Here is a 20,680-nt window from a genome sequence, read left to right as displayed (position 1 = left end):
GAAGATGAATGCTATATCAAGCATAAAGTTGTTTGGAATTGTACTGGTCTTGAAAGTATGAAGATATTCAAATTATACAGTATGTCACCTCTATTTGCTAGCTACCAGCTAGTCCCATTAATCCATAGCTGTCAACAAATATGTTAATCGCTAGCTAGCAACCAGCGTGGTAACCATTAGCTGGAAGCTAGTGCCGCCAATAGGTAGCTGGCAGCTAGAAGCGTTCATTGGTAGCTGGCACCTGGGATACTTAGAGCTAGTGCGCTAATATTTCCCTGGCAACTAGCCCGCTCTTAGCTAATGTACTACTCTATAGCTAAAAACTAGCATATTAATAGCGAGCTGGCCACTAACACGCTAATAGTTGTACCAAAAGTGTGTTAGCACTTAGCATGTTGAATGCTAATGTGCTAATCTCAGGCTAGAAAGTATCATTAATCACTAGCTTGTAACAAGCGTGTTAACCGTTATCTGACAATGAGCACATAAATAGTTTACCGGCAATTAGTATTTTATAGTTATCGTGCTAATCTATAGCTAAAAACTAGCACACAAATAGCTAGCTGGCTACTAGTATGCTAATTTTTAACTGGCAACTAGGATGGTAATAGTTAGCTGGCAACTAGCGCACTACTAGCTTGCTGGCAATGAACATGTTAATACGTGCTAATCCCTATCTGGCAGCCAGCGCTGTCAATCCCTTGCCTGGAATTATTGCTGCTAATTGCTAGCTGGAAGCTAGAACGCGACTTGCTAACTATCGTAAATGCTAACATGATTATCATAATGATCTACTCATGTTTTTATGTCATATCATCAAATACATTTAAAATTGTGGGGAAACATGCAGAGGGAATATAAAGAAATACATTTTAAAAAGTCAACGATCGAACCACCTCTGTGGGCCCACTATGGCTGTTGAAGACCTCTGAGCTAGAACATCAACAATCCTGTTTGCTGCTGGACTAGTAGGAGGTTCCTAAAACATCAGAGCGCTCCTTGATGCATCCTCTCATCCAGGGCGACACGGGCATCAAAGGAGACAAAGGACAATCAGGAGAACCAGGTATGCCAGGAAATCCGGGACCACCTGGCCGGAAGGGACACACTGGAATGATGGGCATGTCAGGACCACCAGGAGAATTAGGATCTCCTGGTCCTCAAGGACCTTCTGGAAACCCCGGAATGCCAGGACCGAGGGTGAGCAGACAAAGATGATCGGTTGGTTGGTTGATGGGACACAACAAGGTGATGATCTTGCGTGTTCTCAGGGCGAGTCTGCTTCAGTGGAGCTGATGAGACGTCTCATTCAGGAGGAACTCAGTAAACAACTGGATGGTGAGCAAACATTTCATCTTCTCCTGGAGAACACAAGCAGACGTTCGCATCTCTCTTGTAGCCAAGCTGGCCTACATCACAGCTCAGATGCAGCCAGCGCACGTCAAAAGTTCAGCAGGACGTCCGGGACCACCGGGTCCCTCTGGTAAGGACGGCAGTCCTGGACGACCTGGGCCACCTGGAGAACCTGGCATGCCGGGACTGAACGGCGGAGAAGGATCACGGGGACCCATGGGACCTAAAGGTAGAAGACACGCTTCATGATAACATTTGTTAGCGAGGTCAAAATAGCCGTCTGTGTTATAGTTGATATATCGTTCTAAAATGTGTATGAAGGAGAAATGTCAACCAGTTCTGAAATAAACTAAGTAAACTGCTCAGTCAGTAATAAAACACCTGATGAGTTCATCCAAAACAACAGATAGGTAGAAACATTTTATAGCGCATACAGAGCTGGATGAAATGCAGCTACTGCCCTCTTTCAAAGTTACCTGAAAACTGCATCAAGAGGTTGCCTACAGCCACAGCTGCGAATGTCTGGGTTTTTGTTTTTAGAAATCCTGGATTACTCCTGCCATCCACAGCTGACACTTTTCAAACGTTGCCCCACTTTTAATAATTCCACCATGAAACATTCTACTTCTTCGGGTCACCTATGTTTGATGGCCCAAAATTCCCAGATTTCCCATAATTCCCTAACACATTTTCTATTAAAAACTTAGTAAACTTAGATGTGCTGAGGGGCCCCACCATGCAACTGAAGAGTATGGGCATAACAAGTCAGTGATGTACTGAGGGGCCCCACCATGCAACTGAAGATTATGGCATAACAAGTTACTGATATACTGAGGGGCCCCACCATGCAACTGAATAGTAGGGGCATAACAGGTCAGTGATGTACTGAGGGGCCCCACCATGCAACTGAATAGTAGGGGCATAACAAGTCAGTGATGTACTGAGGGGCCCCACCATGCAACTGAAGAGTATGGGCATAACAAGTCAGTGATGTACTGAGGGGCCCCACCATGCAACTGAAGATTATGGGTATAACAAGTCAGTGATGTACTGAGGGGCCCCACCATGCAACTGAAGAGTATGGGCATAACAAGTCACTGATATACTGAGGGGCCCCACCATGCAACTGAATAGTAGGGGCATAACAGGTCAGTGATGTACTGAGGGGCCCCACCATGCAACTGAATAGTAGGGGCATAACAAGTCAGTGATGTACTGAGGGGCCCCACCATGCAACTGAAGAGTATGGGCATAACAAGTCAGTGATGTACTGAGGGGCCCCACCATGCAACTGAAGAGTATGGGCATAACAAGTCAGTGATGTACTGAGGGGCCCCACCATGCAACTGAAGAGTATGGGCATAACAAGTCAGTGATGTACTGAGGGGCCCCACCATGCAACGCACGGAATGTCAGGACTAAAATCGTAAACTCAATGTGGAATTTGACTGGAAGCCAATGAAGACTGGATGAAATAGGGGTGATATGGACTGTACTAGGTGCATTGGTCTAAAGTTTAGAAGCTGCATTTTGTACTGTCTGAAGTCTCTTTGGCGTTCACTTGTTGAAAAGATTGAGTAGAGAATTGCAATACTCAATACCAGACAAAATGAACACGTGAATGATCATTTCCAGAACCTATTTTGACAACAAATTTCTCACTTTAGAAATATTTCTGAGATGATAAAACCCTCCAAAGACATTGACTGATCCAACACAAGCCCAAGGTTTGTGAGGCTGCTTTGAACAGATGCACCCAGAGCACCAAGAGAGTTCTTCATCAGGGGATATTTTTATCCAGATCAATTTTTAGAGTTTCCCTTTTGTTAAAACTTATCTGGAGGAAATTAGAGGAAAAGCAGTTTTTAATACAGGATACACACTTTGTAAGAACTCCGATAAAAAGTAAAAGTCTGAATCATTGAAGGAGCATAACAGTTGAATATTGTCTGCATAGAAATGATAAGAAACATTTTTAAAACTACTGATCAACCTCCCAAGCGGCATCAGCAAAATTAAAACAGTCCCCAGAACATAACCCTGGGCCACACGGCATGACAGGTTGGACACCATTAAAAGTTATTTCATTTATATAAGAAGTACACCACTGGAGAACTGCACCAGAAAACCCCATCTCAGATTTCAGGCAAGCTATCAGTATCCTGTGGGCCACAGTATCAAAGGCAGATGTCAAACCGAGTAAAACCAAAACTGTGTAGCGAACAGAGTCAGCAGCCATCATCACGTCACTGGAAACTTTCAAAAGAGCAGTTTCGGTGGAGTGAAATAACCTAAAGTAAGATTGATATTTATCATAAAAATCATGCTGTTCTAAAAATGAGGTTAGCTGCTTACCTACAACTTTTTCAATGGTTTTTGACATGAAGGGAAGTTTTGATATGGGCCGGTTATTTATAGGTTCCACCGGATCAAGATTAGGTTTTTAATGATGGGATTCACCACAGCGTGTTTAAAAAAGCTGGGGATCAAGTCAGAGTGAAGTGAAAGATTTATCAAATTTACCACCCAAGGACCAACAACATCAAACACATTAAAGAACAGTAGAGTAGGAACAATGTCCACAGGGCTCGATGGTTTCATTTTGCCCACTAAAACCTGAACATCCTGTAGGCTGACAGGTTTAAAGGAAGGCCATGCTGAGCAGACGGGGGGTGATGTCGTGCACAAGCGATCCAAGGGAGAACTAATAGTGGCCCTTATGTCTTGCACTTTGTTCACAAAAAGTTCAAAAATCTATTACAGTCATCCTGTGTGTACACGCACCTAATGAGATGGTGGTGCATCAAGATTGTCAATGTTATTATTAGCTTACCCACCTCAAAGTGATTTTATTTGGTGCATGGTGTAATAAATGTGACCAGTAGATGGCAGTCAAACATAAGAGATAAGTGTATGCTGCACCGTTTGATGTGCTTCAACATAGGAGTATTATTATGGTGTGTGTATAAGGTAAGACATAATCTGCTGTTTTGTTTTGCAATATTACGCAAAACCAACTTTTTGTACCTTCTGGTACCTGCTGATCTGTATTTGGGATCTGTATAAGTCCTGAAAAATTGTTCGTGTCCGCCTTTGTAGTGGAAAAGTTTTGTCTTTTTCTCTATCTTCTTCTTATGTGACATTCATCCTCCACTGTTGCTATTTCTAATATTAAGTAGTGTAAAGTTTTTACTTATATCTGTCAGTAAACGCACCATGAAAGCACTAAAACACACCGGTGTTGTGAGTTTATTTATTCACCCAAGGAACTTTAGTTTTCACGGGACACATTTCCTGTGTTGTTGTTGCACTAGTGAGCCACGGCTGAGGAGATGCTGCTCCCTTATTGATTGAAGTAAAGTCTGAATGTCATTAAAACAGTTAGCGCCATATTTTGACACTTTACCCACTCCCGTCCTTGCACGCTACACCACTACAACAAAGATGACAGGGAGAAGACGCTGTCCAAGTGGAGGCACGTAAATAAGACCGCGCACAAAACTGTCAGAAAGTGAGTTGAAGATGATGTGCAAAACATCATCTATGCAACATTTTGAGCAAAGAACCACCGTTATATGTTTATGTAAACCACAAGGAAGTCTTTTACGTTTAGAAAAAAAATCATAATACGACTTCTTTAATGTGCCCAATAATCCGGTGCGCTTTATATATGTTAATAGATCAAATATAGAGCATTCATCGGAAGTGCGCCTTATGATACGGTGCGCCCTATGGTCTGGAAAATCCAGTATGTACATACAGTGGGGCAAAAAAGTATTTCGTCAGCCACTGATTGTGCAAGTTCTCCCACTTAAAATGATGACAGAGGTCTGTAATTTTCATCATAGGTACACTTCAACTGTGAGAGACAGAATGTGAAAAAAAAAAATCACATTGTAGGAATTTTTAAGAATTTATTTGTAAATGATGGTGGAAAATAAGTATTTGGTCAACCGTTCAAAGCTCTCACTGATGGAAGGAGGTTTTGGTTTAAAATCTCACGATACATGGCCCCATTCATTCTTTCCTTAACACGGATCAATCGTCCCGTCCCCTTAGCAGAAAAACAGCCCCAAAGCATGATGTTTCCACCCCCATGCTTCACAGTAGGTATGGTGTTCTTGGAATGCAACTCAGTATTCTTCTTCCTCCAAACACGAGTTGAGTTTATACCAAAAAGTTCTATTTTGGTTTCATCTGACCACATGACATTCTCCCAATCCTCTGCTGAATCATCCATGTATCCATTTTGGTATAAACTCAACTGGTGGTGTTTGGAGGAAGAAGAATACTGAGTTGCATCCCAAGAACACTATACCTACTGTGAAACATGGGGGTGGAAACATCATGCTTTAGGGCTGTTTTTCTGCTAAGGGGACAGGACGATTGATCCGTGTTAAGGAAAGAATGAATGGGGCCATGTTTCGTGAGATTTTGAGCCAAAACCTCTTTCCATCAGTGAAAGCTTTGAATGCTTATTTTCCACCATCATTTACAAATAAATTCTTTGAAATTCCTACAATGTGAATTCCTGTATTTTTTTTTCACATTCTGTCTCTCACAGTTGAAGTGTACCTATGATGAAAATTACAGACCTCTGTCATAATTTTAAGTGGGAGAACTTGCACAATCGCTGGCTGACTAAATACTATTTTGCCCCACTGCATATGTGTGTAACACATGCACGTGCATTAGCTTTAGGTGTTGTTAGCTAATAGCGATTTGGATAGCTAGCATTAGCTGTCATTGAATGTTTCATGACAACAACATGGCTGCTCATGCACGTGTTGACAAGACAGGTGAGTGACAGTCGTGAACACCAATCATGTCACTCAGGCCAGTAAACATTTTTGTTATTTAAACATTGTAAGTGTGGAAAATATAGACAATTGTCAAAACAATGTGTGTGCTAACCCACTAAGGTGACATAATCTAGCCGCCGGTGTTCTTGTAGTATTTTTTGCTTTGACAAATGTGCAGACTGCTCCTTTAGGTTTCATGTATTTTGTGCTAACTGTTAGCATTTTAGTCCGGCTTCCCTTTTTTTGCATTCACACGCAATTTCTTTACACATTGCATTTTGTAGTTGAATAGAAGCGTTAAGTAGGAGATGATAAAGTTTGTTTTTTCTTCCAGGTGAAAAGGGGGCTGCAGGAGAAAAGGGAGAAGCAGGTGTGGGTGAAAGAGGCGAACATGGTGCTCCCGGTCCAATAGGTAACGGCCGCAAACAACATGGCCACTCTCGCCGACATCTTCAGGCTTTAAAGAAATGTCGCCCTCTACAGGTCCAGCCGGTATTCCAGGCTACGGTAAAGACGGAAGCCCGGGACAAGCCGGAGCCCAAGGAGAACCAGGTAACCCCGGTCCTCACGGTCAACCAGGACCTGCAGGGCCTCCTGGCCAGTGTGACCCCTCACAGTGTGCCTACTATGCCAGCCTGGCCAACAGACCTCACAGCAAGAACGTCAAAGGGACCTAAAGAGTTGTATTTATGAACATTGTCTCAATCCAGGACTTTTTCTTTTTTTGGAGGACTGACGGTCATTCTTTTTGTTTTCTGCTATGAAGCTTGTTGGATCTGACTTTTTCAGGAGAGCAGCTAAGTATTTCTTCCTGACTTGCATGCTTGCTGTAAGACTCATGGGAGACAAGGCGCTCCCTCCAGGTAAACTCAAGCATATTTTACCTAGTGCAATTATTTCAGGCAAGTGATGTTGATTAGATTTGTGCTTCTCGTGCTCTCATTGGCCAAAAACTTTGAAATATCATTTTAATTAGGGAATAAACCAAAGTAGCTCACCTCTCCTCCCAACTCCTTGATTTGAGCTTTTCTACCTCAAAAAGTCCTTAAAAAAACAAATCAATTTAAAATAAGTGTTGCACAGAATTGAAGATGAATGACTTGCTTTGTCTGCATCAAGTCATTTGGATTGTCATATAGAAGCTATTTTTATAGTATTTTATTAGGACTTTGAAGTGTTTTTACTTATTACAAAGTTAAGGGCCACCCTTTCCTCACCCGCTGTGCGTAAATAGGGCCCCGTCATCTGTGGGAGCCCCTCTTTTGCTTGTAAAATGTCAATGAATGACGAAATGAAATTTTACCTTAAATATATTCCTAGCCCCTTCCTGCTCAGTAGCTGATAAAATGGCAAAATTCCCCTAAAAGTTGTCATTGTCCCCAACAGTGCTGTTACTGGTCCAGTTTCAGGAAGGTTTCAAATTAATGTTTGAATTGTGTTTATTTTCCATAAATTATTGGACAATGTATTTCCTATGAATTGTTATATTACACAACCTGCATAAAGTTAAAGTCAAGTTTTATCATGATTCCCGAGCGTGGCCACTGCTGTTGCTCACTGCTCCTCTCACCTCCTAGGAGGCATACTTGCCAACCCTCCCGATTTTTTCCGGGAGACTCCCGAAATTCGGTGCCCCTCCCGAAAATCTCCCGGAGCAACCATTCTCCCGAATTTCTCCCAATTTCCACGCAGACATCAATATTGGGGGCGTGTCTTTGGCGTCCCCTTCAACCTGTCGTCGTGTCCGCTTTCCCTCCCTTCAAACAGCGTGCCGGCCCAGTCACTTAGTATATGCGGCTTACATATACACACACATGTGAATGCAAGGCATACTTGGTCAACAACCATCTCCCGAATTAGGTGTCAAGGTTGGCAAGTACGCCTCGGGGGTGAACATAGGGATGGGTCAAATGCAGGGGACAATTTCACCACAAGTCGTGGGTGTGTGACTATCGTTGGGACTTTAACTTTTATCAAAAACATATTCAAATAATTTCACAAATAGAAATGTGAATTTTTTCTTTTTTCTTCTTCTTTGGTCTCCACATTATGCTAAGATCCCCGATTTAGAAAGAAAATAGTTGCCAATAAGTCAATCCTATACAAACTCTCAGTATACATTCTGTAAAGCTATTACTTTTATCAATATAAATATTAATTATTCATGAAGTTTAGTTACCTTGGCTGGTTAGGTCCTGAATGTCAAACTGTGGTACGCGGGAACATAACATATCATCCCAAAAATACAAATATATGATCGCTAAAATAGGAATGATTAACTTCGCTGCAACACCTTTTGGAAGCTACCGTATTTCCTTGAATTGCCGCCGAGGCGCTAATTAATTAAAAGGCATGCGGTAAATTTAGGTCTGCGCTTATAAATTTGAATGTGATGTAAGGATACCATCATGAAAAGCACATTTAATTAAAAAAAACGTTATTATGGTCTTACCTCTACTTATAAATGAAGTCCATGCGCAGCTCCTTCTGATCAAAAGCATCGATAACTTGTTTATAGAAGTCTTCCTTATCTTTCTTCAGTTTTAAAAGTCTCTCTGTCTCGATGGACATCGTCCTTTATTACTTCCTGCTTCGATTTAAAGTCCAGTTTAGAGAACTGTTTTATTTTAGATATGTAATCCTTCGTGTTAAAAGTGCAAGCGAGAGGAAAAAATAAACGATTGCTGCTTGTTGTCACTTCTTCTGCAGCCGAGTAGTCTCAAGAAGGATCACTAGCGCCCTCTACCACCAGGAGGCGGGAGTCATTTAATGACTCATATTTGACACACGCAGCTACGGTATATTAATAAAACTTAGCTGCTTACTGTTCTTTTTAGCATATTCAATAGCTTGGACCTTAAATCCTCCTGAATAGCTCTTAATCTTCTTCCCTTTTTGCAATTTCAAATTATTGAAATCAGCCTCCTCCATTTTGAAAATGATGACAGGTGAAGTGTCACTCGTGACGTGACGAGTTTGACCCGGCGCTAATCCTGAGCCGGCGGTAATGCTAAGCATGCGCTAATTATTTTGCGAAACGAGTTTGACCCGGCAGTAATTCTAGGCAGGCGCATACTATATACCCGGCGGCAATTCAAGGAAATACGGTATATGATCGCTAAAATAGGAATGTTTAACTTCGCTGCAACACCTTTTGGAAGCTAATTTGAGGTAGCAAATATGGTGGTACATGCCGTGCCATGGTCTTATCGAATTGTTTCCACGGTCCCCTTAATCCTGACTAATGTACGATCAAATGGTGCTAAAGTGTGTGCGTATTGTCAAGTATGTACTGTAACTATAAAGACTGGAATAAATCCATCTCAAACCACAACTTTATTACGTTGAACATGAAAAGTCGTTTGTCAATATTGTCCTTGGTGTGCTAAGGCATGTACATGATTCTTCTTTATTGACATCTTGTATCCAGGCAACAGCCAGTCGTTTCCAGGTGAATCTTTCTCTTTTTTTTTTTTTATTGGGAGGGAAAAAATCTTCATATGTGAGGTATGTGACGCCTTCAAAAACATGTCTTTATTGTGTGTGTGTGTGTGTGTGTGTGTGTGTGTGTGTGTAAGAACAATATTTAAACTCCATCACACTCCAGGTTGTAATTTGAAGTTGTTCTCCTTTCCTGCTAAGTGGCTCAGTTAGTGTTGTGATATTAATGAAGATTGTATTTAGTTTTAGTTCAGTCATGTTGCTGCAAGGCACTGCCAGCTGCTTCTTGGATCTGATGTTTTATTTGTGGTGGTAAGCAGCGGACTTCTGGCCGCCATAAACGTAGAGAGGTGCTGGGAGTCGGTTTGTACAAGTGGACGGATCACAAAGACCTGCTGGACCAGGGCGACCCCTCGGACCGGCCGCGCCCGGGACGCCGGGGCTTCCTTGTTCTCCCCGCTGCCCGTCCTTGCCGTCTTTGCCCACGCCGGGAGCTCCTGTTGCACCTGAAGGTGGGCGTGACAAACATCATTGAAGCATCGTCATAACACAGTCTGGACATTTTCTTAAAGGTTTTATTCCTTTTTAAGTTTTGTTTAAAAATCCCTAATAATGTTAATTATAATAAATATTATATTTAAGGGAAATCCCACCAGTCATGCTTTCAAAGAGTAAAAATCTGGCTAAAATTTGCTTGAATAAAAAAACTATTTTTCTATTAGACTATTTAAAATGTTAATTTTTAGAGTGTTTCCTTTATTAGGGGACTATGAGCCGTATTAACATCAAATCTTATAATTTTATTAATTTTTGTATAGTCATTTTATTTGAGAATTTAGGTCATTTTTATTATATTTTTATTTCTAAACATTACAAATTTAATAACGTCCTGATACAACTTTTTAATTTTGTATACAATACTGTACTGTAATGGTTATTTGTACTGGTTATTCACTTCCTGTCACGGAGCATAGTTCCTAAATAACCAGTTTACTAAGTAGAACAACCTTGTTGCTCGCAGGTAGTCACATACAAACCTTCAAATTAAAGTACTGTTACAATAACACAATATGAATATTGCCTTTTGTAGCAAACGATGATTACACCCTACCAACAGTAGAAACCTTGTCTGTGGCCCAAAAGCGATATTTATCTGATCCGATATCAGCAGGACTTGTGCATACATTTATTATTTTGTAGTGTGGAATGTTAAAGAAGGTTTTACTGAGTGAAATTAGTCAAAGTTGTCTATAGCCTAGCATGTTTGTTTACCTTTTGTAAATGACTTTAGTCAAGTAGAAGAAATTGTTTGCTTATTGGAGAACATTTAGATGTTAACTGTCTGTCTGACTTTGCACAAGTAAGTAGTCTGCAGGTCTGCCTGTATCGCACACGATATCACACACAAGGAAACACCCCCCAGGAATGCTTGTATAACACACATGATATCACACACAAGTAAACAGGCTGCAGGACTATTTGTATCGCACATGAAATCACAAGTAAACACGCTGGAGGACTATTAGTATCGCACATTGTATCACACAAGTAAACACGCTGCAGGACTGCTTGTATCGTACATCATTTGATATCACACACAAGTAAATAATCTCCAGGAATGCTTGTATCGCACATAATACACAAGTAAATACGGTACAGGATTGCTTGTATCTTACATGATTTCACACACAAACACCCTCCAGGAATGCTTGTATCGCACATGATATCACACACAAACAGGCTGCAGGACTATTTGTATCGCACCTGAAATCACAAGTAAACACGCTGGAGGATTATTTTAGTATCGCACATTGTACCACACACAAGTAAACTGCTTGTATCGCACATCACATGCTATCACACACAAGTAAACAACCTCCAGGAATGCTTGTATCGCACATGATATCACACACAAGTAAATACGCTACAGGACTGCTTGTATCACACATAATATGATATCACACACAAGTAAACAACCTCCAGGAATGCTTGTATCACACATGATATCACACACAAGTAAATACGCTACAGGACTGCTTGTATTACACATAATATCACACACAAGTAAACACTCTGCAGGACTGCTTGTATCACACACAAGTAAATACGCTGCTTGCTTGTATCTTACATGATTTCACACACAGACACCCTCCAGGAATGCTTGTATCGGCCATGATATCACACACGTAAACACACTGCAGGACTGCTTGTATCGCTCAGATATCACACACACGTAAACACGCTGCAGGACTGCTTGTATCGCTCAGATATCATACACACGTAAACATGCTGCAGGACTGCTTGTATCGCTCAGATATCACACACATGTAAACACGCTGCAGGACTGCTTGTATCACACATGATATCACACGAATAAACACCCTCCAGGAATGCTTGTATCGCACATGATATCACACAAGTAAATACGCTGCAGGACTGCTTGTATCACACATGATTTCACACACAATTACCCTCCAGGAATGCTTGTATCGCGCTGATATCAACATAATATTGGTACATTACAATGTAATTAATAGTTGTATTTAATAAGTCTTCGGACAGGAGTACTTTTGTACTGTAATAACATTTCAATGGATGTGAAATCAGTTTTTGCCCATAATTTACCTAAAATCGTAAAATAATTTCCTATAATTATAAAACATTTGTTTCATACTTTTAATTAATTGGAGACTTCTCCAGGGTGTACCCTGCCTTCCGCCCGAGTGTAGCTGAGATAGGCGCCAGCGCCCCCCGTGTCCCCAAAAGGGAATAAGCAGTAGAAAATGGATGGATGGATGGGACAATGTATTTAATGTAAATTTAAAGGAGTGTTACTTTATTATTAAGGATCCCCTGTTATGTTATATTATAATGATTCTTAATAATTGTTGTCATAGTGAAGCTTCATAAGATCATTTAATGCAGAGGTTCTTAACCTAACCTTTCTACGAAAGAAGGGCGCAGAGCCCACTCAAATTTGAACACTGAATTAGTAATCTTACTCCTGATTTTAATTGTACTCGATAATTATATGTGAGCTACTTACAGTTTAATGGGATAAACTTTGTCAAATGACATGAGAGCATGTGATTAATATTGTTTATTTAACAAATAAACCTTAGACCTAGGTCAGGCTGGGAAGAAAAATAAACACTAACCAAAAATACTGCATGAGAAGAGACTCAAAATACCTGGCAAAAAATTGATTTATACACAATTCTAAGTGCCAAAATCAATATTAAAAATAATACAGATGTTTCTTAACTAAACTGTCAATAAAATAATAGTGTAAAGGAAAATAAAGCTTCACCACTTTAGTCATAATTTTTGCACTTAAGAAACTGCTGTATGACTTTTGATTTTGTCATTACTGCCACAAGTGGTGGAAAGGTGAATTACAACTGAGTGCGGCCCACACCTGTGTTAGTAAATATGTTTTTTTTGGGCGATTAACCTCAACCTTATGAGTTAGTTGTGTAAATCTTGTTACCTGTTGCACCAGGTGGACCTGCACTTCCTTTAAGTCCAACACCGTCTTCTCCCTTTTCTCCTTTATCTCCTTTGAGTCCAGGATCACCTGCACATATATTTATTCATGTTTACACTTTTAACTGCAGACATAGTTCATACTGACCCTTCTTTCCTGCTGCGCCTGGAAGTCCGAAGAACCCCGGATGACCTTTAGGGCCCATCAGCCCTGGAGCCCCTGGAGCTCCTGCAGCTCCTTCTGCTCCAGCAGGTCCTGGTGGTCCTGCTGGTCCTGCAATACCAGGAGCTCCGATGGCAGCCGGCCTCTTCAGGAAATCTTTCATCAACTCAGCCAGTCGTTCTATGAAAAGGAAACCGAGTGTTAGCATGGGAAGTCCAACAAAGTAAGCAGGGTCTGACGTACGAGTTGTACCTTCAACAACCGCTGAACACATTTCACGAAGATTCTCGTCGCTAACCTTCGGGCCCTGTGAGTTTGTAACGTTGTGTTGATATGGTCACACCACTTCGAAAAAGTATTTCAGGGGAGGTGTTGGAGTGAAGACTTACAGGCAGACCTCGGGGTCCTGGTGCTCCTGGTACACCTGGTTCTCCTTCCAGTCCTCTTGCTCCCATTGGACCAGACTGACCTTCATGGCCCGGTTGACCCGGTCTGCCTTCTGCTCCCGTAGATCCTCTGACTCCCTTGTCGCCAACCTGATGATGAAAATGTAAGTCCACATCTAGCCCCTGACAGTATGTCCATCATCTGGACATGTCCCCTGCACTTTTTCAAAAGGCTATAATGGATGTGACCTTCCTCAATGAATCAAATCTTTTTTTAACAGTATAACAGATTTGGCCAAAGTGATCTGATTCGTAGCTGCAAGTCGGGTTTACTATGCACATGCAGACACAACATCACCCAACAGTCAGAGTCAAACCACATCTAGCAGCATTTGAAATCACCTTTTTATTTAATTTGATTCTTTTCTGGTTTATTGTAGTGATATGTAAAGCAGTTCAAGCATACACACACCACGCACAGTAATACTGTACAACTTAGTGTATTCTAGTACTATTTATACTTTTTTAGAAACATTTTATTGTTATTTAATATCTGTATTTTTGTTGATAAAATGCTCTCACTGTCAAAGAATAGGGATATGGGAATGGAATGTTTAAATAAATGATAAATGGGTTGTACTTGTATAGCGCTTTTCTACCTTCAAGGTACTCAAAGCGCTTTGACACTACTTCCACATTTACCCATTCACACACACATTCACACACTGATGGAGGGAGCTGCCATGCAAGGCGCCAACCAGCACCCATCAGGAGCAAGGGTGAAGTGTCTTGCTCAGGACACAACGGACGTGACGAGGTTGGTACTAGGTGGGATTTGAACCAGGGACCCTCGGGTTGCGCACGGCCACTCTCCCACTGCGCCACGCGAATTAGAGACAATATTTCAGAGTAATTCCCACAAATAGAGTAATATTTGTATGAATTTAAGATATTGTCTTTGATTGTTTATACTGTAAGTATTGTACATATCACACAGCACCGGTTTGATTGTAATGTGCATCTTTATTTTAGTTGTCATTACAAATTCGGAGGTATTGAAAGTGCCATGTAGAATCACTAATGCTAATTAGTAGTATGTGTATGGCGTATTCAATGTAAATTAGTATCGAGCTCGTGTATTTTCAAAAGTGGAGCCCTATTTTTAGGGCCTTCTTGTAAAATTGTAACAATATTATTACAATTAATAATTGTAACATTAATTCAATGTCTGCATGCATGCATATATGTATGTATGTATATATATTAGGGCTGTGAATCTTTGGGTGTCCCACGATTCGATTCTTCGGTCACAATTTGATTCCAAATCGATTTTTTTTTTTTTTTCAATTCAACACGATTTTCAATTCAAAAACGATTTTTTTCCCTGATTCAAAATGATTGTGTATTCATTCAATACATAGATTTCAGCAGGATCTACCCCAGTCTGCTGACATGCTAGCAGAGTAGTAGATTTTTGTAAAAAGCTTTTAAAATTGTTAAGGACAATGTTTTATCAACTGATTGCAATAATGTCAATTTGTGTTAACTATTAAAGGAACCAAAAATATGACTTATTTTATCTTTGTGAAAACATTGGACACAGTGTGTTGTCAAGCTTATGAGATGCCATGCAAGTGTAAGCCACTGTGACACTATTGTTCTTTATTATTTTTATAAATGTCTAATGATAATGTCAATAACGGTTTTTTAATCACTGCTATGCTGAAATGTTAACTAATATTGATACTGTTGTTGATAATATTCATTTTTGTTTCACTACTTTTGTTTTTTTCTGTGTTGGGGTTTGTGTCTTTATTGCAGTTCTGAGTGTTGCTGGCTCAGGTTTGGTTTTGGAAATGGATTGCATTGTTATGTATTGTTGTGTAGTGGTTTGTTGGATTGCTAAAAAAAAATCGATCCAAAAAAAAAAATTTGAATCGATTCTGAATCGCACAACGTGAGAATCGTGATTCGAATTCGAATAGATTTTTTCCCACACCCCTAATGTATATATATGTTTGTATATATATGTATATATATATATATATATATGCTTGTGTTTTAAAGTGCACCTGCTAAAATTAGCAAAACAATAAACATTCTTACCTCTCCTTTATTTCCAGGAATCCCAGGCGGGCCCTAAAACACAAAAAGTAGAAGAAAGACTTTTGGAAAAAGTTATTAGTAAAGCAAGGCAACATGAGTACAACATACTTGGTCTCCCTTGACTCCAGGATCTCCAGCAGCACCAGCATCTCCCTACTCATGAGACAACAAGTAAGTTTGGTGTCGAGTTATGAAATATTCATCTGCAGCAGACTCACCAAGCTTCCTTTTGGTCCTGTTGGTCCCATTGGACCCTGAAATGAATCGTTTTGTGATGTCTGCATGTTGACAAGGTGATGTTTAAGATGAACACACGCTACCAACCTCATCGCCTTTCTGTCCCGTGTGTCCCTTCATTCCTAGGGAACCACTGTCGCCTTTTTCTCCCTTTTGTCCCTGTCAGGACCGTCAATAATAGAATTACAGCTCTGCCGCAAATATAGTGGGTCAGTTTTTTGCCTCATCTCCCACTTAAAGTGTGAGGAAGAAAAAGACCCTGATAAGTCCGAAAGAGATGATACAGTAGTATCTGCTCACAGATGCCCTCTGGTGGTTGTTTGAGCAGATTGCAGCTAGCCTTGGATAGTCCCACTCAGACAGGAATGTAGAAATATCTCACCTCTATTCCTGGGGGACCGGCAGGACCCACTGGCCCTTGTTTCCCACTTTCACCCTAAAAATATAATGTGTTTCAATAAAACATTTGAATTGTTGAAAATAATATATCAGACTCAACTACTGTATAGGACTCCCCTATCCTTTAATTGTCTTTTAAAAACAAGTGAAATCCTATTATATTTCATTGATTGTCTTTTGGTGCTCATAGATTTCGGTCACTGTTGTGTGTCTGTGTGATTGACAAGAAGAAAAGCTCTGACTCGCAAGAGTCGTCACGTTTTAGTATCCATGTACACGCGGTCATTGTGTTCTCACGTGTCACGGTTGCATACACACTGCCATAAATTGTTCATATTTGACAAAAATAAACGTTTGTGTGGCACAAGAATACGTCGGCGAAAAATACCATGGCTCGCTTTGTGAAAGGAAAGTGAAAGTTAGGGGGTTCCAATTAGGGGTAGGGGATTTATTTATTTATTTATTTAATTTTTTTTGAATGAATTGCAAAACTTGTTAAACGACTCTTAATTGATTAAAAAAAAATGTGATTAAAAAAAAAATTATATTATTTTTGATCTGTCCTATCCAGCCACTTTAAAAAATGTGTGGGTAGATTTTTAATCTTAGAACTGGCACCCAATGTTTGAAAAATGTTGATTTTGAATCGAGAATCAATTCTGAATCGTTATCTGCAAGAATCGAATCAAATGGTGTGGTGCGGAAAGATTCACAGCCCTAGTTCCAATACAGCTGTTTCACTTTAGTACTGGAGCCAATATTGGCACAGTAGGATATCAGCAAGAATCATACATACTTTTATTTTGTAGTGTGGAATGTTGATCAAGTGAAATGAGTCAAAGAACGATCAAACACACTGAGCTTATGGCAGACTTGTGATGTCTTTAAGTTGAAGTGGAGTGGGTTTTATTTTTTTTATTTTTTTTATTTTTTTTTTTGATGTTGTTACACCCCTGGTAAAACATGACGGTAATGTGCCCGAGTGCAGCTGTGACCATCATTAGATATAAAGATGATGTCCATTTGAATGGATCTGCTCCTACAACATCAACAGTGACAAGGACCTGGGGCGGCGTGGCTCGGCCGTGCCAGCAACTTGAGTGTTGCAGGTTCGATCCCCGCTTCCGCTATTCTCGTTGCTGCCGTTGTGTCCTTGGGCAAGATACTTGACCTGCCTGCTCCCAGTGCCACCCACACTGCTTTTAATGTAACTTAGTTTCACTACGTGAAGCGCCTTGAGTGACTAGAGAAAAGCGCTATGTAAATATAATTTACTTTACTACCAGTAATGCAGTGTTAATTTATTTTATTCATTTACTTGATTACTGTAATGTATTATTTTCGGGTCTCCCCATGTCTAGCATTAAAAGATTACAGTTGGTACAAAATGCGGCTGCTAGACTTTTGACAAGAACAAGAAAGTTTGATCACATTACGCCTGTACTGTATATACCTTTATATGCATACATATATACCTATACTGTATATACCTTTATATACATATATACATACATACATACCTATACTTTATATACATATATACATACATATATACCTATACTGTATATACCTTTATATACATATATACATACATATCAATCAATCAATCAATCAATGTTTACTTATATAGCCCTAAATCACTAGTGTCTCAAAGGGCTGCACAAACCACCACGACATCCTCGGTAGGCCCACATAAGGGCAAGGAAAACTCACACCCAGTGGGACGTCAGTGACAATGATGACTATGAGAACCTTAGAGAGGAGGAAAGCAATGGATGTCGAGCGGGTCTAACATGATACTGTGAAAGTTCAATCCACAATGGATACAACACAGTCGCGAGAGTCCAGTCCAAAGAGGATCCAAGACACAGCAGCGAGAGTCCAGTTCACAGCGGAGCCAGCAGGAAACCATCCCAAGCGTAGGCGGACCAGCAGCGCAGAGATGTCCCCAGCCGATACACAGGCGAGCAGTACATGGCCACCGGATCGGACCGGACCCCCTCCACACGGGAGAGTGGGACATAGAAGAAAAAGAAAAGAAACGGCAGATCAACTGGTCTAAAAAGGGAGTCTATTTAAAGGCTAGAGTATACAAATGAGTTTTAAGGTGAGACTTAAATGCTTCTACTGAGGTGGCATCGCGAACTGTTACCGGGAGGGCATTCCAGAGTACTGGAGCCCGAACGGAAAATGCTCTATAGCCCGCAGACTTTTTTTGGGCTTTGGGAATCACTAATAAGCCGGAGTCCTTTGAACGCAGATTTCTTGCCGGGACATATGGTACAATACAATCGGCAAGATAAGATGGAGCTAGACCGTGTAGTATTTTATACGTAAGTAGTAAAACCTTAAAGTCACATCTTAAGTGCACAGGAAGCCAGTGCAGGTGAGCCAGTACCGGCGTAATGTGATCAAACTTTCTTGTTCTTGTCAAAAGTCTAGCAGCCGCATTTTGTACCAACTGCAATCTTTTAATACTAGACATGGGGAGACCCGAAAATAATACGTTACAGTAGTCGAGGCGAGACGTAACAAACGCATGGATAATGATCTCAGCGTCTTTAGTGGACAGAATGGAGCGAATTTTAGCGATGTTACGGAGATGAAAGAAGGCCGTTTTAGTAACGCTTTTAATGTGTGCCTCAAAGGAGAGAGTTGGGTCGAAGATAATACCCAGATTCTTTACCGTGTCGCCTTGTTTAATTGTTTGGTTGTCAAATGTTAGAGTTGTATTATTAAATAGAGTTCGGTGTCTAGCAGGACCGATAATCAGCATTTCCGTTTTTTTGGCGTTGAGTTGCAAAAAGTTAGCGGACATCCATTGTTTAATTTCATTAAGACACGCCTCCAGCTGACTACAATCCGGCGTGTTGGTCAGCTTTAGGGGCATGTAGAGTTGGGTGTCATCAGCATAACAGTGAAAGCTAATACCGTATTTGCGTATGATGTCACCTAGCGGCAGCATGTAGATGCTGAAGAGTGCAGGGCCAAGGACCGAACCCTGGGGAACTCCACACGTTACCTTAACGTAGTCCGAGGTCACATTGTTATGGGAGACACACTGCATCCTATCAGTAAGATAAGAGTTAAACCAAGACAGGGCTAAGTCTGACATACCAATTCGTGTTTTGATACGTTCTAATAAAATATTATGATCGACGGTATCGAAAGCAGCGCTAAGATCGAGGAGCAGCAACATAGATGACGCATCAGAATCCATCGTTAGCAATAGATCATTAGTCATTTTTGCGAGGGCTGTCTCCGTGGAGTGATTTGCCCTGAAACCGGATTGAAAGGTTTCACATAGATTGTTAGACGCTAAGTGTTCATTTAACTGCTTCGCAACAATTTTTTCAAGGATTTTTGAAATAAAGGGAAGGTGAGACACCGGTCGGTAATTTACCATGAGGTCAGGATCGAGGTTAGGTCTTTTAAGAAGAGGATGAATAACCGCTTTTTTGAATGCTAGGGGAACACTGCCCGAGGAGAGTGATAAGTTTATAATATTTAGCACTGATGGACCTAATAATTCAAAGAGCTCCTTGATCAGTTTCCCAGGAAGAGGGTCAAGTAAACATGTTGTCTGTTTTATTCCATTTACACGTTGTAACAATTCCTCTAATGTTATTTCCTCAAAATGAGAGAAAGTATTTTGGAGGGCAGTATCCGCCGTATATACAATCGTGTCCGTGTTAATAGAACCCCGTTGTAGCTGGGACGCATTGTCTTTAATCTCCTTTCTAATGACTTCAATTTTCTTACTAAAGAATTGCATAAAGTCATCAGCTGAGTGGGTTGAGCTACTGGAAGGAATCCCTTGTTGGGTTAGCGATGCTACCGTACTAAACAAAAATTTAGGATCATTTTTATTACGGTGGATGAGATTTGAGTAATATTTAGCTTTAGCTAAGGTAAGCATGCGTTTATAAGTTATTAAACCATCACTCCATGCTTGATGGTGCACCTCAAGTTTAGTCGTGCGCCATTTGCGTTCCAGCTTTCTACATAATAATTTCTGAGCTCTAGTTTCTTCTGTAAACCACGGGGTGCGCTTTTTTGGAGCCTTTTTTAACTTTAGCGGTGCTATGTTATCAATGGTTTCGCGCAGGGCGTCGTTAAAGTTGTTAGTGAGGTTATCAATAGAGCCCACATACTTTGGGAATGGTGCCATTACCGAGGGCAGTAGGTCAGCAAGAGTTGTCGTTGTGGCTGTATTAATGTTGCGGCTGCTATAGCAGGTATTATTATTATTAGTTTGACGAACATGCGTCTGAACCTCGAATTTTATAAGGTAATGATCGGACAAT

General features: G+C 40.6%; 2 protein-coding genes across 4 annotated transcripts in view; one reads left to right on the top strand and one right to left on the bottom strand.

Moving 5' to 3' along the window:
- Positions 1-9,494, top strand: part of col22a1 (collagen, type XXII, alpha 1) — a 109,833-nt gene extending 100,339 nt beyond the window's left edge. For all 3 annotated transcript variants that reach the window (XM_061882639.1, XM_061882638.1, XM_061882640.1), the window contains 5 exons: positions 1,021-1,200; positions 1,272-1,338; positions 1,400-1,582; positions 6,490-6,567; positions 6,639-9,494. In XM_061882639.1, coding sequence (XP_061738623.1) covers positions 1,021-1,200; positions 1,272-1,338; positions 1,400-1,582; positions 6,490-6,567; positions 6,639-6,832 — 702 coding nt within the window. In that variant the 3' untranslated portion in view covers positions 6,833-9,494. The remainder of the gene's footprint in view (positions 1-1,020; positions 1,201-1,271; positions 1,339-1,399; positions 1,583-6,489; positions 6,568-6,638) is intronic.
- Positions 9,473-20,680, bottom strand: part of LOC133539526 (collagen alpha-1(IX) chain-like) — a 68,638-nt gene continuing 57,430 nt past the window's right edge. Inside the window, exons 29-38 of the mRNA XM_061881503.1 lie at positions 16,357-16,410; positions 16,062-16,133; positions 15,956-15,991; positions 15,846-15,890; positions 15,738-15,770; positions 13,635-13,781; positions 13,498-13,552; positions 13,231-13,425; positions 13,087-13,173; positions 9,473-10,102 (exon numbers count right to left, since the gene is read on the bottom strand). Of these exons, the coding sequence (XP_061737487.1) occupies positions 9,897-10,102; positions 13,087-13,173; positions 13,231-13,425; positions 13,498-13,552; positions 13,635-13,781; positions 15,738-15,770; positions 15,846-15,890; positions 15,956-15,991; positions 16,062-16,133; positions 16,357-16,410 (930 nt within the window). The 3' untranslated portion in view covers positions 9,473-9,896. The remainder of the gene's footprint in view (positions 10,103-13,086; positions 13,174-13,230; positions 13,426-13,497; positions 13,553-13,634; positions 13,782-15,737; positions 15,771-15,845; positions 15,891-15,955; positions 15,992-16,061; positions 16,134-16,356; positions 16,411-20,680) is intronic.

The sequence above is a fragment of the Nerophis ophidion genome, linkage group LG21 (assembly GCF_033978795.1).
Source record: "Nerophis ophidion isolate RoL-2023_Sa linkage group LG21, RoL_Noph_v1.0, whole genome shotgun sequence".
NCBI classification, from domain to species: Eukaryota; Metazoa; Chordata; class Actinopteri; order Syngnathiformes; family Syngnathidae; genus Nerophis; species Nerophis ophidion.
The sequence above is the reverse complement of the archived record's forward strand: the minus strand, read 5'-3'. Positions and strand labels throughout refer to the sequence as shown.